This window comes from Tetrao urogallus, assembly GCF_951394365.1.
Source record: "Tetrao urogallus genome assembly, chromosome: 4".
NCBI lineage: Eukaryota > Metazoa > Chordata > Aves > Galliformes > Phasianidae > Tetrao > Tetrao urogallus.
The window spans coordinates 65,736,373-65,754,804 of NC_136817.1; the positions used below are offsets into that span (position 1 = coordinate 65,736,373).

Below are 18,432 nucleotides of genomic sequence, written 5' to 3' on the forward strand. Positions count from 1 at the left end.
AGGCAGGAGGTCTGTGATGTGACACCCACCAAGGCAGCCCCGTGCCCCAGTGGCATTCAGGTCTAAAGAACAAAGAGTTACCCTGTGCTTTTTTTTTCTTTCTCCAACCACAAGGACTTCCGCCATGCCCAAAAACCTCTCCATACATGCTTCAGTATTCAGAGGCCAGCCTACCATCTCTAGGTGACCACACACACTGGTAAGGGTTTTGACTTCCTGCAGCTTAGCGCGTACTGTCTCAACAGCTTTGCTCTGCTGCTACTTCATTCTTATTTTGGTATTTTCTGGCTTCCTTGCTTTTTCTTCTGTTCAGTGTGGGAGGTGTTGTTCCATTACTCCTTTGGAAAGCACACCCCTGCTCCTGGCTGTGAGAAACCTGGCACTGCTGAGTGATGAAACTGCTGGTTTTTCTGTGAAAAAGAGCTGGACAATGAAGAACGCAACAAGACAGTGCATTGGGTCAAGCAGCTTCACCACAGCAGCAAGTGTTCCTAACTTGTACACTGGTCACCAACTCTGCCACGGAGCGATGAGCTGGTTAATGAGAAGAAATAAGGAATCCCTTTGACTTCAGCCTGCTTTCATAAGGCACTTAGTTCTCTATTCCAGGCATGCCCAACCTGTGGTCTGCACGCTGCCCAGCCCAGCCCGTCCTGCAGCCGCCTCCTGCCCCGTGCCATCATGGCAGCGGCTCTGCCCTGCTGGGCGACCCGGCCCTCTGTGTGCACCCATCACTGACACAGGCACACAGCAGGGTGAGATTGGCTCCACATCAGCTCCACCAGGACATGGGCAGGGCACGGTGCTGTGCTATCTCCACCTCTGGCACCCACCACACGCTCAGTCAAATAAGAACCTGTGTGTGTTACCCATGTGTGCCACTGGGTGACTGAGACACAGTAATTACCCACAGCAACATTTCAGCCTTCCTGACGTCTTCTCAAGACATAACAGAACCCTCAAATGAAGAAAAATTGTGGTTGAAGGAGAAGTATTCAGTGAGAAATGGACAGATGAGCACTTCTTTGTTGAGGTAAAACTGAGTTACTGCTGTTGAGTTCAACCTCAGATGGACTCGGCCAGTGATGTGGTGGCAAATCTGATGGCAGAAGCAGCAAAACCATCTGCTGGTGGTGAGTTTATTGAGCAGGGCACAGACAGCATCACAGATGCAATCTGCCCTGATTAAAACAGGGATTTCTCTAAAATCAGTTGTTGTCACTCAACTCTTGCCGGGTGGACTGAAGAAATGGACAAATCTGCGGCAAGAAAGTCGCGTAGCAAAGCTGTTAATTTCAGAAGCTATCCTTTGCTGACAGATGAAATTACTGATGCTACAGATGCCTACTGGTGCTACTGATGCTGCGGGAGGTGTGCAGTGCTGGTGGGCAGCACAGGAGGATCAGCCAAACGGCGGCGCTGCATCCGGGCAGCTGTGTGTGCTGCTGGTGGGATCAGTGCGGTGCTGGAGGAGGACGCCTGTGTGCCTTCTGCTGAGCAGCGACGCAGCACTGCTTGCTTACGCTGAGCTTGGTCCTGCAAGCGATCGGCTTGTGGTGAGCGCGTGTGACGCGTGGCTGTGCTGATTGCAGCACTGCTGTCCCTTCCTGCTGTTGACATGGGAAGATCTGATCTGTTTAGCAAGGAGGAATCCGAAGCATCAATAAAGATTTCTGAATTTACTCTCAAATCACAATCTTTTACTTTAGATGGCTGATGCCGTATTAGGATGGTTCAGACTAAACACACCTACCTGTGCTTTTAGGCAGACTCTCTGAAGGCCCTGTGTCTGCTCTGGTGGCTCAGCGCTGACTTAGAGCCTTTCAGTGTGAATCCCTCTGAATGATTACCTTCCCCTTTGTGTCATCTCTTTTGTTTCTGAAGGTTCTTTTTAGCAAATTACACCATCGAGCCATGAATTTTAACAGAAAATGTACGTCTTGTAGCAGTGTGTCTTTGAAGGTTTGTTCTGCACGCTGCAGAAATTATTGCAACTAGTGGATTTGCTCTGGTAATTCGGATCAGCACAAAGTGGCAGAAATCAATGGTTGAGTAATGTTTTTGTTCTGATACTTCCAGCCCAGATACCTATTTTAGCCAATGCAGCTTGTTAGAATAAGGTTTCACTGCTTATATTCTATTTGCTGGTAGCACGGAATGTGATAAATACTTCTGGTGATAAACTTGGAGATGGGGAAAATCTGGATAGGAATTTTAAGAGCATCTTTCTGCATTCCCTGTGTCCTGGATACGCAATGTCTGCATGGGAGCAATATGCAGAGAGCTCACTCCCCTGGGGAGTGGGCTGTGCTCTGTGGTGTGAGGCTCCAGGAATCTCTGCAGGGTGTCAGAATGGGACTTACTGTGGCAGTGCGTGATGGTGATGGTGATGGCAGTGAGGAGCAGGAGGCAGGCACATGGCAGGTTTACCCACATGATTATTTTGTGACAGAAGTGTGATGTGTTCTCATTGCTTATTCCTGCAGCAAGAAAAGAGAGGAAAGAGGAAAGGCCCAGCTGCAGACATCTGCTTGCATCTTGAAATCACCTGAAGTCAGCGCAGTCTTTAATTGGGCCTCTTATGACCAAAGCAGCACTGCTGGCAGAGCCTCTGCCTCCCCATTGCTGGGTTACCTGTATCTGGGCTGTGCTGGGAGATGTCCTCCGTAGTGACCTGGCTGCTTTGGGTGGTGGCAGTGGGTGTGGTGGGTGCTGCTGTTGTTGTGACTGGAAGAAGAAAGACTGAATACAGCAAAATAGAATAAAACCGCCTTCTGCCACCATTGCCAGGACAAGGCAGGACAAGGGTGGAACTTCATAGGTCCCATTTTGAAAAGTGATGCAGTGAAACACTGCCCAACCATGGAAATAGAAGGTGAGGGTTCCTACTTCCTGAGCAGCACATGCAGAGATCCTTCTTATTCAGAATAGAGCTTTGAGAGACCCGGGAACCCTTTCTTTGCATAGTCCAGCCCACACCTAACCTCTGAGTTACTTTATGGGATGTTTCCAGCATTCGGGATTTGTTAGGACAATCTGGATTATTGTGAGGTGAGGAAGGATGTGGGAGCTGCGAACCTTGTAACTCTCATAGCTCAGAGGCACAGATGGGATGGGGAGGAGCTGCTGGGCTGTGCGACCACCTGTGTGTCTGGGCAGGGCTGGTACTGTGAGCGGAGCTGGAGGGCAGGGAGCCTCTATGGGGAGGAGCAGTGCGTGTGTGATGAGACGGCTTGGCAAAGAAGCAGGGACATGGGGAGTGTGGGCGATGGGCGGATGGAGAAGGCAGGGGCAGGGGAGGTGGGTGTAAGCGAGGTGGGTGAAGCTGCTGCTGACCTGGGAAGAAGGCGGGTTGTCCAGAGCTGAAGTGCAGCACCTGGTTGATGTAGTTGACGCAGAAATAGGTGCCCTCATCCTGTGCCCTGAAGGACTTCACCACCAGTCTGAAGGTGTTGTCCCTCAGCGATGCCTCAAACTGCGTAGATTTTTTGTCATTTTTTGTACCCCAGTAATAGGTGGTAGAGTACCATTGGTTGCAGGAGACAATGAAGTGAAGGTTCCCATCTTTCTCCAGGCGGATCCAGAAGAGGGGTCTGTATTTCTCGTAACGCAGGCACTCCAGCTCCAGCCGCTGTCCCTGCTGGGGGTGCTTCAAATTCCTGTTGAGGAACCTGGCCTCCATCTTGTTCCTCTGTCCCTGATTGCCAGTGCAGCCTGTGGGCAGAAGTCGGCCATGTCCCCTCAGGTGCTGATCAAGTTAGAGCTCCCAGGGCCTTTGGGCAGGGCTCTTCACCACCGGTGCGGTGCATGGCAGGCAGGCAGCGGGGCTGTGAGGTGAATGCTGAGGGAGAGCTTTGGCATCCAGCTCTCGAGATGGATGCTGCCCTTCAGAGCAGCCCTTCAGCTGCCTGCTTGGGGCTGCCGCCATTTCCCAGCTTCTTTGCCAGGTGCTTCCCCACTAACAGCTGCTACATGCCCCCTCTCTCCCCTTTCCCATCCCCTCCAGCATCCATCCCCCCTTGCTGCGTAACACACTGCAGTCCCACCTCTCCCACTTCCCTGCGCAGTCACTGAGCAGCCCTGAATTGCATCCTTCCCTCTTCCATACTCACAGAGCCCCAGGCTGAGCAGGAGGAGCAGTGCAGGAGACCCGGCCATGGTCCTCGGGGCGGTGCAGCAGAGCGCGGGTGATGTTTCTCACTGCACTTTGGAGGCAGCTTATGTAACTTATAGGAGAGGATGTGATGTCATCAGGACCCTCTGCTGTGAAGAGCTGGCATTCAGAAAATATGATTTCTGCAGCACTTCATTGTGATCCAGAACTTGGGCTGAGATTTTTTAAGGTGCCTCAGGAATTTTGCTGCAATGTCTTCAGTTGAGATTTGACTGACAATGTTCACTCTTGAAATCAAATCAATCACCACCAACTGCTGTTTGAAACATTTGGGGCACAATCATCATGTCCATATTAGCAGATAACAAGAACAAGTCCCTTCCTGTTGACAGGGATTGCAAGTTGTATTTCATGCAGTGGATTTTATTTTAGCGTGTTTCATTATGTTCTATTTACCAATTAACCATGTGCATTTCTCATCTCAGGGTCCATGCATTGCTGACATGTTGCTGAATGCAGCATGATTTTTTGTGTTCTCCACAATTCTTCTTTATACTTTCTGTGCAGAACCCGCTGTGTGCAGGGCAGGAGGGCTGTGACGTGATAGCCATCACAGCCCCATGTCCCAGACTCATGCAGACTTATTTTCTTTAATTTAAATTCTTGTGTTTTTGTTCTACAGCCATAGGGACTTCCACCCTGCCAAAAAAAAAAAAAACCAAAAAAAAAAAAAACCCCGCACCTTATATGCCTCAATGCTGAGGGCCCTTGCTGCTGCCTGCAGGTGACCACTCACACACTGGTAAGTGCTGGGCTTCCTGCAGCTTTGCACATACAGCAGTGACAGTTTCCCTGGGCTGGTGTTATTTGTGTCTTCTGGTGTTATTTCCTGGCTCTACTGTTGTTTGTGATGTGTTGTTGTATTTCTCTTCTGCAAATACCCTTCTTTTTCCTGGATGCCATCTGGCTCCGCTGTCTGATGGAAGTGCTGTTTGGTGAGAAATTGGGCCAAAATTGTCTGGTTATGGCTGGGCTCATTTCATTGGGCCTGTAGGCATTTTGGTGAGTAAGGAAAGCTGCTGTGGAGCCTTCTAGGGTGGGGTAACTGAGGTCAGCCAAGGTGGCTGATCCACTTACACAGAGTTGTGCTGAGTGCTCACCTGCCGAGCAGTGACCATCAGCAGCACTGATAGTGCAACTGAGAGAGATGGAAAAGGGAGATGAGCTCTCAGGTTTGGAGATTCTTCCTACCCTTAAAAACAGAGGCATCATCATTTAATATTAGTAATGGCTGTGGTGAAATTGATTTTAAATTATTTATTTTCATTAAACAATTAATCAATGATGTATAGCTGTGGAGAAGATATACAAAATCCTGGAGGGATGGGAGAGTCTGACCTGTTTTGGACTGGGCTCAGGAGGTCGTGAGTTTGAGATGAATGATCTCGTTCTTTGCAGAGGGGAATTCAGTTGGAAAAGCTGGGAGAGATTTCTCACCAGGGATCCTTGCTCAGACAACCATATGTATTTGAATATAGCTGGGAGTCAATTTCTTTTATTTTAAACATTATTGGTGTTGATTGTAGAATGCTCAGTCCCTCTGCCCCTATGAGAAAACTGCGAGTGAATCCAAAGAACACACTGAGAGCGTTAAGAATTAGTTGGTTTTAATCGGGAGTACTTCAGAAATGGGAGGTGGGCTATGAGAGCTGAGTTTTTGGTGTGATTGAGGGTGTGATCCTGAGCAGGATCAGCCAAACGGCGGCGCTGCATCAGGGCAGCTGTGTGTGCTGCTGGTGGGATCAGTGCGGTGCTGGAGGAGGACGCCTGTGTGCCTTCTGCTGAGCAGCGACGCAGCACTGCTTGCTTACGCTGAGCTTGGTCCTGCAAGCGATCGGCTTGTGGTGAGCGCGTGTGACGCGTGGCTGTGCTGATTGCAGCACTGCTGACCCTTCCTGCTCTTAGCATGAGAACATCTGACCAATTTAGCAAGGAGGAATCAAAATTATCAATGAAGATTCCTGAATTTTCTCTTAAATCACAATCTTGCATTTGCAGTTGAAGTTTGAAAACAGTAGAGTAAAACACTGAGTACGGCTTTTAGGCAGTCTGTGAAAGGCACTGTGTTGGCTGTAAGCTGACTTTGAGCCTTTGAGTACCGACCTGCCTTTATGATACTCCTCCCCATTTTGCTTCTCTGTCTCTACTCATCATTTCTTCCAATGAATTACAAAGTTGAGCCAGAAATTTATCAGCAAATGCAGTTGTTGTGTAACAATCTGTCCTTCAGCATTAGTGCTGCATGCTGGGGAAATTAATGCAGCTAATGGATCTTCACTGGTAATCCTGACCAGTGTGAAAAGGCCAAAATAAGCGGTTGAATAACGTTTTGGATTCTGGCAATTTCAACCCCAGTATGATGATATCAGGATGGCCGAGTCAACGCAGTTTGTGATTTCTTGTCTGTTTATAATTTCTGTTAAGAAGTCCAATACTACCTGTATATAATTTGTTGTCTGTAAGTGCAGAATGTGATAAATATTTCTGAATCTAAAGCTAGTGAGGAGGAAAATATGGAATAGGAAATTAACAGCGTTCCTACTGCATTCCCTGTCTCCTGGCTATGAAATGGCTGCATGAGGGCAGTAGGCAGGGAGCCCATTCCCCTGGGGGAGCGGGCTGTGCTCTGTGGTGTGAGGCTGCAGGAACCTCTGCAGGCTGTCAGGTGCGACTTACTTTGGCAGTGTGTGATGGTGATGGTGATGGCAGTGAGGAGCAGGAGGGAGGTGACAGCCAGGTTAATCCACATGACCTTTTTGCAGTAGAATCTTGGTATGTTATCATTACTTATTCCTGCAGAAAGAAAGGAGAGATAACAAAGAGGGAAGGCCCAACAGCAGACATCTCCCTGCATCCTGAAAAGGCTGCAGCCAGCATAGACTTTAATTTGACCTCTTCTGATCAAAGCAGCACTGCTGGCAGAGCCCCTGCCTCCCCACAGCTGGGTTACCTGCATGTGGGCCCTGTTGTGAGTTGTCTTTCGTGGTGACCTGGCTGCTCTGGGTGGTGGCCGTGCGTGTGGTGGGTGCTGCTGTAGTTGTGACTGGAAAGAAGAAATCAGTGAATACAGTGAGGCACAACAGAAGAGCTGCCTCCAATCTGTGCCAGGACATGGCCAGAAGAGGAAGAACTTCTAGAGGGTCTCCTTTGACCAGTGATGGTTTCACATGCTGCCCTGCACTGGAAACAGAATTTGGACTCATAATTTCTTATCAGCCCCCTCCGCATGGGTCATCTCTGTTATACAATATGTCCTGAGAGTCACAGGGATTTTTTTAGTTTCTTTTTGAGGTGATCTAAGCATATGGATTCTGTCAGAACATAGAGGTCCAGGTGAGGTGAGGAAGGATGTGGTGGCTGTGGACTCGGTAACTCTCATCATTGTGAGGTACTGCTGGGATGGGAAGGACCTGCTGGGCTGTGCGACCACCTGTGTGTCTGGGCAGGGCCGGAACCGTGATCGGAGCTGATGGGCAGGGAGCCTCTATGGGGAGGAGCAGTGCGTGTGTGATGAGACGGCTTGGCAAAGAAGCAGGGACATGGGGAGTGTGGGCGATGGGCGGATGGAGAAGGCAGGGGCAGGGGAGGTGGGTGTAAGCGAGGTGGGTGAAGCTGCTGCTGACCTGGGAAGAAGGCGGGTTGTCCAGAGCTGAAGTGCAGCACCTGGTTGATGTAGTCGACGCAGAAATAGGTGCCCTCATCCTGCGTTGTGAAGTTCTTCACCACCAGCCGATAGGATCTTCCTCTCCATAACGCCTCAAAGTTTGGTGCTGTTTTCTCACTCTCCTGGAAGGTGGTAGAATAGGAATGGGTACTGGAGATGAAGTGAAGGTTCCCACTCTTGTCCAGGCGGATCCAGAAGAGGGGTCTGTTTCTCTCATTACGCAGGCACTCCAGCTCCAGCTGCTGTCCCTGCTGGGGGTGCTTCATTTTCCTCTCGAGGAACCTGGCCTCCATCGTGTTCCTCTGTCCCTGGGCACTGGTGCAGCCTGTGGGCAGAAGTCGGCCATGTCCCCTCAGGTGCTGCTCAGGAAGAGCTCCTGGGCCCATTGGGCAGGGCTCTTCCCTGGTGGTGCGGTGCGTGGCAGGCAGGCAGCTGGGCTGCGAGGTGGATGCAAACGCTTGGGTGCTGTGCTGGAGTCCCTGGGGACTCAGTGTTGAGAGCGCCGGGCTTTTGAGATGGATGCTGTCTTTCACAGAGGCCCTTCAGCTGCCTGCTTGGGGCTGCTGCCATTTCCCAGCTTCTTTGCCAGGTGATTCCCCCTTAACAACTGCTACATGCCTCGTCTCTCTCCATCCCCTTCCCCTCCAGGAACACCTGTCTGAACAGGCTCTGTTCCTGCTTGTCCCACTGCTCCCGCTTTCCTCCGCAGTCACTGAGCAGCCCTGAATTGCGTCCTTCCCGCTTCCATACTCACAGAGCCCCAGGCTGAGCAGGAGGAGCAGTGCAGGAGACCCGGCCATGGTCCTCGGGGCGGTGCAGCGGAGCGCGGGTGATGTTTCTCACTGCACTTTGGAGGCAGCTTATGTAACTTATAGGAGAGGATGTGATGTCATCAGGACCCTCTGCTGTGAAGAGCCATTGTTCAGCCTCTCATGTGAAACACAGTGAGAAAAGATTTCCGCAGCACTTCATTGTGATCCAGAACTTGGGCTCATTTATCGTGATAGTGTTGTTTTTAATGGTGCCTCAGGGATTTTGCTGCAGTGTCTTCAGTTGAGATTAGATTGGCAGTGATCCTTATCGAAATTGGGTGAACCTCCACAGGCTGATATTTCCCACTCACTTCACATCCAGGTCTGCAGAAAACAAGGACAAGACTGGGGCCATGGGTATGGACATCTTGTTGTTTTTCTTAGGGAGATTGTATTTTATTTTATTCAAGTTACAGACTAAAGAATACCTGGGAATGGGTTACAGCACCTATCCATCTGCATGTTATCTCAGAATCTGTGCACTGCTGACATGTAGCCGAGTTCTGCAGCTCAGCTGGTCTCTGCATCTCTTTCTGGTTTCTCTGCAGAAGCTGCTGTGTGCAAGGCAGGAGCTCTGTGGTATGGCATTGGTCAAGACAGCCATCTGTCCCAGTAGTATGCTGAGTTTATGTCTTTGATAATGTCCTTTGGGTTTTCTTCTTCAACCACAGGCGCTTCCGCCCTTTCTAGAGTAAAGAACAACCGTCCCACTGTACCTGTTTTAACACTCCGAGGCTGCCCGCTGTCTGTCAGTGACCTCACACACTGCTAAGCATTTTGTCTTCCTGCAGCTTTGCACATACAGTCACAACAGTTCCTTGAGGCTGGTGTTATTTGCTTCTTCCCTGGGGACTTCCTGGCTTTCCTGCTATGTTTTGACAACGTGTGAGGCACTGTTCTATTAGCTTTGCAAGAAAACCCTCTGGATGTTAACAAGCCAGGCAGTTCTGACTGCTGGAACCACTGTTGTGTGAGCAAATGAGCGGAAAGTGTTTGGGAAGTGGGCTCATCTCATTGAGCCTCCAAGCACTGTGGTGAGAGCAGAAAGCCGGAGTGAGGCCTGCTGAGGTCTGTGAAACAGAAGGAAAAGGGTATTATGAGGCTGTAAGACATGTGATGTTGGCTTGAAGTTGATCAGATGTGTTGCAAAAAGAAGAGAAAGAGGGTTAATCTATTACAGAACACAACTAGATCCTTGAAATCCCATCAAGCACGTCAGAACTGTGGACTCCTAGGCCTCCATCCATTTCCCAGCAAGACACGTGTGTTATACTGCTTGTGTAGGCTCTTCCTGTTGTCAATTTCTTCTCCTCAACCAAAGCAGAATCCATGCTGCCTTTGCAATGGGATGAGGAGCTGAACCAATGGCCATGCCTTGTGGATGGCTGTTGTTGTCCCGTATTTTGTGAGGTGCTGAAGCAATCTGCTTCTGCCTTTCACTGGGATTGTGACCAAAGTAGGAAAATTCCTGATTTCTGAGGTTCAGAATGGTTGATCTGGGAGGGGAGCTGTTGGCAAATGAGGATGTTTGCACGTTTCTGGGACTGGATTCTCTCCCTGCCATGGAGCACGGTTGCCTACCCACGGCATCTCATGTTCAGAGTCGTGTGAGGAGAAGCTCTACAGCTGGACTGCAGGATAAGCCAGGAAGGGCTATTGCCTGCCTCAGTGTGGATGTCTTTGTTCCCTCTTTTCTCCCTGTGACAGTGTGATTCTACTGTGGGTCATTCCCAGCTACCTAACAGGTACCCAGAAGTTCCCCTCCTAAACACAGAGCTGCCCTTCCTCTTGGTCCTCGTGGCTCACAGATGGAGCTGGTTTCCGCAGGAGGCCACTAGCCTCAGTGCTTGCTGTGGGGCTTTCAGTTGAAAAGGCTGGGAGAGATTACCCACCATGGATCCCTGCTCAGACAGACATATATATTTCAATGTAGTTCAGACTGGATATTTTTCTTTTTTTGAAGCAATAGTGCTGTTGATTGTGGCATGTTCAGTCGTTCTGCCCCTCTGGAAATTGTGAATGAAACCAAAGATCACTTTGAGAGCATTAAGAGTTAGAAGTGTTTATTTGGGAAGACCTTGGAAGTGAGAGGGAGGTTGGGGTATGAGAGCTGAGTTTTGGTTGTGATTGAGGGTGTGATCCTGAGCAGGAGCAGCCAAACGGCGGCGCTGCATCAGGGCAGCTGTGTGTGCTGCTGGTGGGATCAGTGCGGTGCTGGAGGAGGACGCCTGTGTGCCTTCTGCTGAGCAGCGACGCAGCACTGCTTGCTTACGCTGAGCTTGGTCCTGCAAGCGATCGGCTTGTGGTGAGCGCGTGTGACGCGTGGCTGTGCTGATTGCAGCACTGCTGACCCTTCCTGCTGTTGACATGGGAACATCTGATCTGTTTAGCAAGGACGAATTAAAATTATTAATGAAGATTTCTGAATTTACTCTTCAATCACTATCTTGCATTTGCAGTTGAAGTTTGAAAACAGTAGAGTAAAACACTGAGTACGGCTTTTAGGCAGTCTGTGAAAGTCACTTTGTTGGCTGTAAGGTGACTTAAACCCTTCAGTATCAACCTGCCCATTTTGTTTCTCTGTCACTACTGTCGATTTCTTCCAGTGTAGTAGAACGTTGAGCCAGAAATTTATCAGCAAATGCAGTTGTTGTGTAACAATCTGTCCTTCAGCATTAGTGCTGCATGCTGGGGAAATTAATGCAGCTAACGGATCTTCACTGGTAATCCTGACCAGTGTGAAAAGGCCAAAATAAATGTTTAAGTAATGTTGTGAATTCAGGAAATTTCAACCCCAAGATGGTGATATCAGGATGGCAGAGTCAACGGAGTTTGTGATTTCCTGTCTGTTTGTAATTTCTGTTAAGAAGTCCAATACTACCTGTTTACAGCTTGTTGTCTATAAGTGTAGAATGTGATAAATATTTCAGAATCGAAAACTAGTGAGGAGGAAAATATGGAAAAAAAATTCTAAGAGCAGTCCTTCAGCAATCCCTGTGTTCTGGATACGCAGTGTCTGCATGAGGGCAGTAGGCTGAGAGCCCATTCCCCAAGGGAGCGGGCTCTCTGTGTCCTGTGTTCTGTGCTCTCTGTGGTGTGAGGCTGCAGAAACCTCTGCAGGGAGTCAGGTGCGACTTACTTTGGCAGTGTGTGATGGTGATGGTGATGGCAGTGAGGAGCAGGAGGCCGGTGACAGCCAGGTTAATCCACATGACCTTTTTGCAATAGAATCTTGGTGTCTCCTTGTTGCTTGTTTCTGCAGGAAGAAAGAGAGAGAGGAAAGAGGAAAGGCCCAGCTGCTGATATCTGCCTGCGTCCTGAAATGCTTGTAGTCAGTACAAACTTTAATTTGGCCACTTTTGATCAAAGCAGCACTGCTGGCAGAGCCCCTGCCTCCCTACAGCTCGGATACCTGCATATGGGCCCGGTTGTGCGTTGTCTTTTGTGGTGACCTGGCTGCTCTGGGTGGTGGCTGTGTGTGTGGTAGGTGCTGCTGTAGTTGTGACTGGAAAGAAAAAATACGTGAATACAGTGAGGCACAACAGAAGAGCTTCCTCCAATCTGTGCCAGGACGTGGCCAGAAGAGGAAGAACGTCTATAGGGTCTCCTTTGACCAGTAATGGTTTCACATGCTGTCCACGCTGGAAGCAGAAGGATTTTGGCTCGTAATTTCTAATGAGCCCCCCTCCGTGTGTGCGAGCTGTCTGTTATCTCTGTTATAAAACATGTTAAAAGTCATGGGGATTTCTGAGTTCCTTTTTGTGGTGCTGTAAGCATATGGAGGGTTTTGGCTCTTAGAGGGCAGATGGTACCACGAGCGGAGCTGGAGGGCAGGGAGCCTCTATGGGGAGGAGCAGTGCGTGTGTGATGAGACGGCTTGGCGAAGAAGCAGGGACATGGGGAGTGTGGGCGATGGGCGGATGGAGAAGGCAGGGGCAGGGGAGGTGGGTGTAAGCGAGGTGGGTGAAGCTGCTGCTGACCTGGGAAGAAGGCGGGTTGTCCAGAGCTGAAGTGCAGCACCTGGTTGATGTTGCTGGTGCAGAAATAGGTCCCCTGGTCCTGTGCCTTGAAGTTCTTCACCACCAGCCAATAGAAGTTTCCTGTCCACCTTGCTTCAAACTTTGGAGATGTTCTCTTATTCCCATTGAAGGTGTTTCTGGGGATGGGGGTACTGGAGACAATGAAGTGAAGTTTCCCATCCTTGTCCAGACGGATCCAGGAGATACCTATGTCCCTGTTGTAAGGCCAGCACTCCAGCTCCAGCTGCTGTCCCTCCTGGGGGTGCTTCAAATTTCTGTTGAGGAACCTGGCCTCCATCTTGTTCCTCTGTCCCTGGGCACCAGTGCAGCCTGTGGGCAGAAGTTGGCCATGTCCCCTCAGGTGCTGCTCAGGAAGAGCTCCTGGGGCCTTTGGGCAGGGCTCTTTCCCGCTGGTGCAGTGCGTGGCAGGCAGGCAGCCGGGCTGTGAGGTGAATGCGGAGGGAGAGAGGGCCTCGGCATCCAGCTTGGGTGCTGTGCTGGAGTCCCTGTGGACTCAGCATTGTGAGCACCAGGCTCTCAAGATGGATGCTGCCCTTCAGAGCAGCCCTTCAGCTGCCTGCTTGGGGCTGCTGCCATTTCCCAGCTTCTCCAGAGTTTTTTCTTTACTAACAACTGCTACATGCCCCCTCTTTCCTTTCCCCATCCCCTCCAGCAACACCTGTCTGAACAGGCTCTGTTCCTGCTGCTTATCGCACTGCAGTCCCACTGCTCCCGCTTCCCTGCGCAGTCACTGAGCAGCCCTGAATTGCATCCTTCCCGCTTCCATACTCACAGAGCCCCAGGCTGAGCAGGAGGAGCAGTGCAGGAGACCCGGCCATGGTCCTCGGGGCGGTGCAGCGGAGCGCGGGTGATGTTTCTCACTGCACTTTGGAGGCAGCTTATGTAACTTATAGGAGAGGATGTGATGTCATCAGGACCCTCTGCTGTGAAGAGCTGGCATTCAGAAAAGAATGATTTCTGTAGCACTTCAGTTGTTGATCTAGAACTTGAGCTTGTTTATCAGAATAGAGTTGTTTTTGGTGATGCCAAATGGTGTTTGCTGTGATGACTACATTTGAGACTCTGACATTGGCAATTTCATGCTTGAAATCAGCCACCATAAATTGCTGTCTGAGCCTTTTGGTGCATTCTCATTATGTCCACATTTGCAGATAACAAGGAGAAGTCCTGTGCCATTGTTGTGGACTGCAAGTTGTATTTTGTGCAGTGGATTTTATTTTAGTATATCTTATTCTATTATATTTACGAAATGGTCCACGTGTACTTCTCATCTCATGGTCCATGCACTGCTGCCATGTAGCTGAGTGCTTCAGCTCAGCTGTTCTCCACATTTCTTCTTTATACTTTCTGTGCGGAACCTGCTGTGTGCAGGGCAGGAGGTCTGTGATGTGGTAGCCATCACTACAGCCCCATGTCCCAGACTCATGCAGACATATTTTCTTTAATTTAAATTCTTGTGTTTTTGTTCTACAGCCACAGGGACTTCCACCCTGCCAAAACAAACAAACAAACAAAAAAAAAACAAAAAACCCCACCTTATATGCCTCAATGCTGAGGGCCCTTGCTGCTGCCTGCAGGTGACCACTCACACATTGGTAAGTGCTGGGCTTCCTGCAGCTTTGCACATACAGTAGTGACAGTTTCCCTGGGCTGGTGTTATTTGTGTCTTCTGGTGTTATTTCCTGGCTCTGCGGTTATTTCTGACGTGTTGTTGTTTTTCTCTTTTGCAATTGTGCCCCCTGTTCCTGATGCCAGAATCCTGGCTGTCTGATGGAAGTGCTGTTTGGTGAGAAATTGGGCCAAAATCGTTTGGTTATGGCTGGGCTCATTTCATTGGGCCTGTAGGCATTCGGGTGAGTAAGGAAAGCTGCTGTGAAGCCAGTTAGAGTGGGGTAACTGAGGTCAGCCAAGGGTCAACTGTGATGTTTCAGATCCACCTACACGAAGTTGTGCTGAGTGCTACCTGCCGAGGAGTGAACATCAGCAGCACTGATAGTGCAACTGAGAGAGCTGGAAAGGAGAGATGAGCTCTCAGGTTTGGAGATTCTTCCTGGCCTTTATAGCAGACGCATCACAATATATTACTAGTAAAGACTGTGGTGAAATTGTTTTTTATTTGTTTACATTAATCAATTAATCAATAATGTATAGCTGTGGAGAGCGCATACAAAATCCTGGAGGGATGGGAGATTGTGACATGTTTTGGACTGGGCTCAGGAGGTTGTGAGTTTGAGATGAATGATCTCGTTCTTTGCAGAGGGGAATTCAGTTGGAAAAGCTGGGAGAGATTTCTCACCAGGGATCCCTACACCAAAAGACAAATATATTTGAATACAGATGGGAGTTGTTTAATTTTAAACGTTCTTGGTGTTGGCTGTAGCATTCAGTCCTGTTCAGTCCCTCTGCCCCTATGAGAACTGTGAATGAATCTAAAGAACACACTGAGAATGTTAAGAATTAGATGCACTTAATGAGGAATACTTCAGAAGTGAGAAGGAGGCTGGGTTACGAGAGCTGAGTTTTGGGAGTGATTGAGGCGTAGGCAGAGAAGGTTCAGCCAAATGCCTGCACCCTTTTGTGCAGATTCTGTGTTCAGCCTCTGAGGTGAAACAGTGAGGAAGGATCTCTGCAGCACTTCAGTTGTGATCCAGAACTTGGTCTCCTTTATCATTATAGCAATGTTTTTAACGGTGCCTCCAGGGTTTTGCTGCAATGTCTTCAGCTGAGATTCAGGCCTTCAGTGGTCCTTCTTGAAGTCTGTTCTGTCACCACCTACTGCTGTCTCCTAGATTTTTTGGTTGCTTGCATCATGAGCAGAGCTACAGGAAACCAGGGCAAGTCCCCTTCGATGGACATGGACTGCAAGTTGTATTTTGGGTCAGAGATTTTATTTTATTTTTTCTATTTTTATTTTTTCTGTTCCATTTAGACTTTGATCCATTTTTCATCTCATTTGCATTTTTCATCTCAGAGTCCATGCGTCGTGAACACATGGCTGAATTCTGTATGTTTGTTGTTCTCTGTAATTGTTCCTTGTAATTTCTTTGCAGAAGCTGCAGTCAGGAGGTCTCTGCTGTGATAGCCATCAAGAAAGCCTTATGCCCCAGTGCCATGCAGATTATTTTTTACTTTTATATTTTTACGTCTTGTGACTTTCTTCTCCAACCACAAGCACTTCCGTCCTGCCAAATAACCCTTGTGTGCTTCTACATTTGGGGCCCTTGCTGCTGTCTCTAGTTGACCACTCACACGTTGGTAGTGGTTTGGACTTCCTGCAGCTTTGCACATGAATTAGCGACTGTTTCACTATCCTGGCATTATTTGCTTCTTCTTTGGGTAGTTCCTGGTTATCCTGTTTGTTTGTTATTTTTTCTTCCTTTTCACTTATGTGAAGTTTTTCTGTGACTCCATGGGTGTGCAATAATTCGTCATGTCTGGGCTGCATTGAGTGATGAGGAGCAGTGTTAGGCACCAGCCCTGGTGACCGCTGTCTCTGTTGCTGCTGCTGAAATGCTCCTCCCAGAGCCTCACTGTGGTCACAGCCACTGTTTGGTCTCCAGAAACATGCAACAAACATCAACGAATGTCAGTGGGTGCCATTTATTCTGCACAGATGACTTCAGTGCTCATTTCTGGGTTGGACGCTGTTTTGTCAGACTGCCCCTCTGCTGCTGTCTGTCACGTGGCAACAAAACATGATGGAAAACTGGTGGGAAGGTTCTGCTTCTACTGCCATACCACCACCATCTGCCTCTTAACATATGGACCAGCTGAATAAAACAGATGGTGTTACTTTCAGAGCAGTGTTTTCTCAATAGACTATATTTATTGGGGTGGCCAGCAGGGGCAGGAGGTGATTGTCCCCCTCTACTCTGCTCTTGTGAGGCCCCATCTGGAGTACTGTGTCCAGGTCTGGAGCCCCCAGTACAACAAAGACAGGGAGCTGTTGGAGAGGGTCCAGAGGAGAGCCATGAAGATTATCAGGGGACTGGAGCACCTCCCCTATGGAGACAGGCTGAGGGAGCTGGGCTTGTTCAGCCTGGAGAAAAGAAGGCTGTGGGGTGACCTGATTGCAGCCTTTCAGTACCTAAGGGAGCCTATAAATAGGAGGGGAGCCGACTCTTTGAAAGAGTTGATAACTGCAGGACAAGGGGAAATGGTTTGAAGTTGAGGGAGGGGAGATTTAGGTTGGATATCAGGGGGAAGTTCTTTACAGAGAGAGTGGTGAGGTGCTGGAACAGCTGCCCAGAGAAGTTGTGGATGCCCCATCCCTGGAGGTGTTCAAGGCCAGAGTGGACATGGCCCTGGGTAGCTTATTCTGGTATTAAATGCAGAGGTTGTTTGCCTTGCATGTGGCAGGGGGTTGGAGATTCATGATCCTTGAGGTCCCTTCGAACCCTGGCCATTCTGTGATTCTGTGATATATCCTTAACGTATAAATAAGAAATCAATTTGATTTTTAATGCTTTTATTAGAATGTTAAAAATAGAAGCAAAAAGAATGATAAAACTGGTCAGCTATGTGGCCTTGTTTTTGTGTAACTAACGCACCTGGTTGGATCTGGTTGGATGGCTGAGCCTGCAATTCTCAGTGAGGTCTCATTTCTGTGGGCCTCGCAGCACTTTGGTGAGTGAGGAAAGCCGGAGTGAAGCCTGCTGAGCTCTGAGAGGCTTGTGGTGGTACGAGGCTGTGAGCCTTGTGACATCTGCATGAGCTGGAGCAGAGCTTAACAAAATAATCAGAGAATCTGTTGGATCCATCAAATACCACTGCGAGCATGTATGGCTTGAAATCCCATCAAGGAAATGTGAACAGTCCATCTGCCATTGAGACATCTGAGCTACGCTGCTTGTGTGGGCTCCTCCTGGTGTCAGTTTATTCTCCTCAAGCTAAGCAGAATCCACGCTGCCTTTGCAATGAGATCAGGAGCTTTGGGAGAGCCCGGTTTTACCACCTGATGGAGGAACGTGGGGCAGGAGCTGAAGCTGTGGGCATGCCTTGCGGATGACTGAAGCAGTACCATGTTTTGTGAGGTGCTGCATTCAGCTGCTTCTGCCTTTCACCAGCACTGTGACCAAATAGTAACATTTCTCTTTTTAGTGGTTCAGTGTGGTTGCACAGGACGGGGACCTGTAGATGGAAGCATTAGGTTTAATGTATCTTGGGACTGGATTCTCACCCTGCCATGGAACACAGTAGCCCACCCACAGCATCGCGTGTTCAGAGATGTGTTAGGAGAACCTCTACAAGTGGAGAACAGGGTAAGCCAGGAAGAGAGCTTGCCTTTCTTCGTAGGGACTTCTTACTTCCCTCCTCTGCCCTACTGACAGCATTATTTCACTGTGGGTCAATCCCAGATACCAAACAGGAACTCAGATATTTGTCTCCCAAGTGCACAAGTGTTCCTGTGGCTCACCAATGGTGTTTTTTCCACATGAGCTCACCGCTTCCTGTGATGTGCTCAGAATCTGGGTGCCGTGTCACTGTTCAGAGCACTCCTTTTCCTCTTCATATTCAGATTTTGATTTGTTGTATATCTTTGTGAGTCACTCCTACACCAAAGATACATCCCGCCCCTGCCTCTTCTGATGTGTTCTACTGTGAGTGCCATGCAGGATGAGGGCAATATTGCTGAGTCATAAGGGCTGCTTTTGGGGGAATCGCTTCTTTCTGCTCCCTGTAAGAATTTATCAGTGAATATTTGACTTTAAGGCAAGATGAAAGCATGTTGTCAGTGGAGAG

General features: G+C 49.1%; 3 protein-coding genes across 3 annotated transcripts; all 3 read right to left on the reverse strand.

Moving 5' to 3' along the window:
• Positions 1 to 2,214: 2,214 nt before the first annotated feature.
• On the reverse strand, positions 2,215 to 4,158 carry LOC306945436 (uncharacterized protein; the record flags this gene model as incomplete). Its single annotated transcript, XM_079534159.1, has 4 exons — positions 2,215 to 2,527; positions 2,598 to 2,727; positions 3,337 to 3,714; positions 4,113 to 4,158. 4 exons carry the CDS (start codon positions 4,156 to 4,158, stop codon positions 2,215 to 2,217), a joined length of 867 nt encoding a protein of 288 aa, XP_079390285.1.
• A 2,279-nt stretch (positions 4,159 to 6,437) lies between these two features.
• On the reverse strand, positions 6,438 to 8,638 carry LOC306945437 (uncharacterized protein; the record flags this gene model as incomplete). The annotated part of the gene is made up of 5 exons (XM_079534160.1): positions 6,438 to 6,460; positions 6,851 to 6,967; positions 7,125 to 7,217; positions 7,798 to 8,163; positions 8,593 to 8,638. 5 exons carry the CDS (start codon positions 8,636 to 8,638, stop codon positions 6,438 to 6,440), a joined length of 645 nt encoding a protein of 214 aa, XP_079390286.1.
• A 319-nt stretch (positions 8,639 to 8,957) lies between these two features.
• On the reverse strand, positions 8,958 to 13,508 carry LOC306945438 (T-cell surface glycoprotein CD8 alpha chain-like; the record flags this gene model as incomplete). The annotated part of the gene is made up of 5 exons (XM_079534161.1): positions 8,958 to 8,974; positions 11,790 to 11,906; positions 12,063 to 12,155; positions 12,631 to 12,999; positions 13,463 to 13,508. 5 exons carry the CDS (start codon positions 13,506 to 13,508, stop codon positions 8,958 to 8,960), a joined length of 642 nt encoding a protein of 213 aa, XP_079390287.1.
• Positions 13,509 to 18,432: the final 4,924 nt, after the last annotated feature.